We start from the raw sequence: 2406 nt of genomic DNA, 5'->3' as shown, positions 1-2406 counted from the left end.
GAAAGTGCTCGAGTTTTGGGTCTTATTTTAAGTTTATTACATTTAAATGAGTATTCTTAAAATATTTCATAAAATTCATGCTGAAAATAGATTAAGATAATGTACTTTAGTAGTGCTGATTGTAGTTTTTTTAATGGTATGTTGTTTTCATAGGATTTTGAATATATCTATTTTGTTCCTCACTATGTATTAGGAAGAAGAAACTGCAAGTTTCGGAAGTCCTCAAGACACAAAAATGCTTGTTCTGGTGAGAATAATTTATGATATTATCAGTTCACACAAAATAAAAAGTAGGCTTAGAATGTGATTGATGTGCATGCACTTGGCTACTAATGGTTTCATAATATGGAAAGAAGATTCACACATGGAATTTATTGAACTAAACTTTTTAAGTTCTGAATCATAGTATTAAAATCTATCTATATATATTTTTATCTGTACAGTTAAATAATAGTCATGTGAATGGTAGCTGAAAGGTATAAAGAAAATCGTGTATAAATAGCTGCAATAAGAGTGTAAAATGTTAAATTTTTTATCTTTATTTAGAACAAGTGGGAATAAATTTAGAAAAGATTTTCACTAGAAATGGAATATGTTGGAGTTGAGAAACATTAAAAATTTTATTACAACATTGAACTTTCATATAGTGATGTCTCATGAATCACATATAGATATCATGGACCAAAGTAGTGGTTCATAATAGGGATTGCAAGGAATTGCATGAAACCGTAATAGAATGTATAGTTAAAAAGCACCTTAAACAGTAAAGATTCACTTCAAACAACACTTTGAAACCTTTACTATTGACAGCTAAGGCTGTACACGTATAAAAATGCACAAAAAATGCATGCATTTTAGACTTGCAAGGAAAAGAAAATCTGCTCAAAATGGCCCATTTGTAATTTTTCCTCTTATTATTCTCTTGCCAGCCTATAACAAAAATGGCTGGGTATATTGCACCCAAACCTTTTGTAGAATACTAAATAAGGTACTGTAAATGATGTTATAATTATCCCTTGAAGTTAGCTTTCTTACAAATATATGGTGTGCCTTTAAAGAGCTTGAGTACACAGTGACTGTAACATGTAGATATGCTCAATGCTTTGTGCATTATACAGTCAGTGTCTTTATGGAGCCAAACCGCTATATTATGTATAAAGTGAAGGAATAAAAAAAAATCAATACATATAATATTAAATTTCATTACACACATTCTAGAATAATTATTTTAAAAGACACGAAGAGTGTAACATGTAGATAAACTCAATGCTTTGTACACTATACAATCAGTGTCTTTAGGAAGCCAACCCCTATATTATAAACAACATGAGTGTAACATGTAGATAAACTCAGTGCTTTGTACACTATACAATCAGTGTCTTTAGGAAGCCAACCCCTATATTATAAACAACATGAAGACTGTAACATGTAGATATGCTCAATACTTTGTACAATATACCATCAGTGTCTTTAGGGAGCCAATTCTAGGTAACAGCATGGAGCCAAATTAGGGGTTTGTAGTTTCAGTAAATAATGTCTATAGTATAACCAGCCTTGTTTACTTACTTTTTTATGATTCCTATTTGCAGGGTTTTAAATTCCCAATTTTTCATTTATCTTCTTGTTATATCCAGACCATAATCAAAGTTTCATCTAAGCTTATTCCAGTCTTCTTTTAAGTCATAAACATCGCTTAGCACGTGTGGAATTGAGGTCACTGTCCGTTGGAGAATAATCAGTCTTCAGAAATTAAATATAATTGCTATCTTTTTGATGTTAGCACTTTAAAATAAACCTTCATTTTCCATTTTGTTACTAATATACAAAACAGTAAACTACTAAGTGTCAACATAAGGTATTCATTTCTTGCACTGTTGGACAGATATCATTGAGCTCTCTAATATTTATTAACATGTTCTATAATAAAAAGAGTTGATTTATTTCTTGTTATTCAGAACTAACCCCATTAATACATTATTCAGTCTTTTTAATATTGATATATAAATGAGGTCTTTCTGTATGCTATAAATTCCAGTGCCAGATAAATATTAACGTAAGAATGTTAGTTAAGGGGCCTTGATAATTGTATTTACAGGCTCTGAAATTAATGCTAGCAGACTAACAAGTTGCTGTTCCAGTTTTACTGGTACACATTTCAGAAGCAAGATACATGGATTCTTATTGTCATATTTCAGTACACTCATGATAAGTGCATTTCAGTAATTTATCTTGCAAGATTGTTAGTAGAGAAGGTTACTGTAATTGTGATTAACAAGATCGTTTCACTTTTGATGCTGTGCTGATTTTGTAATCTTCATTTAAACAGCATGGCGTACCAAAGTTAAATATTGGAAAATGAGGATAGCAAGACTGCAGCTTCAAGTTCTTAGACCGGGCCATATCAGG

The 2406-nt window shown here is 30.8% G+C and overlaps 1 protein-coding gene across 1 annotated transcript in view; it reads left to right on the top strand.

The window, feature by feature from the left end:
* Window positions 1-2406, top strand: part of LOC106465494 (putative sodium-coupled neutral amino acid transporter 11) — a 32132-nt gene that overhangs the window by 6689 nt on the left and 23037 nt on the right. Inside the window, exon 4 of the mRNA XM_013925722.2 lies at window positions 194-247. Within this exon, the coding sequence (XP_013781176.1) occupies window positions 194-247 (54 nt within the window). The remainder of the gene's footprint in view (window positions 1-193; window positions 248-2406) is intronic.

The sequence above is a fragment of the Limulus polyphemus genome, unplaced genomic scaffold, assembly GCF_000517525.1.
Source record: "Limulus polyphemus unplaced genomic scaffold, Limulus_polyphemus-2.1.2 Scaffold1961, whole genome shotgun sequence".
In the NCBI taxonomy this organism is placed as follows: domain Eukaryota; kingdom Metazoa; phylum Arthropoda; class Merostomata; order Xiphosura; family Limulidae; genus Limulus; species Limulus polyphemus.
Note: the sequence above shows the minus strand (reverse complement) of the source record. Positions and strands in the feature narration are given on the sequence as shown.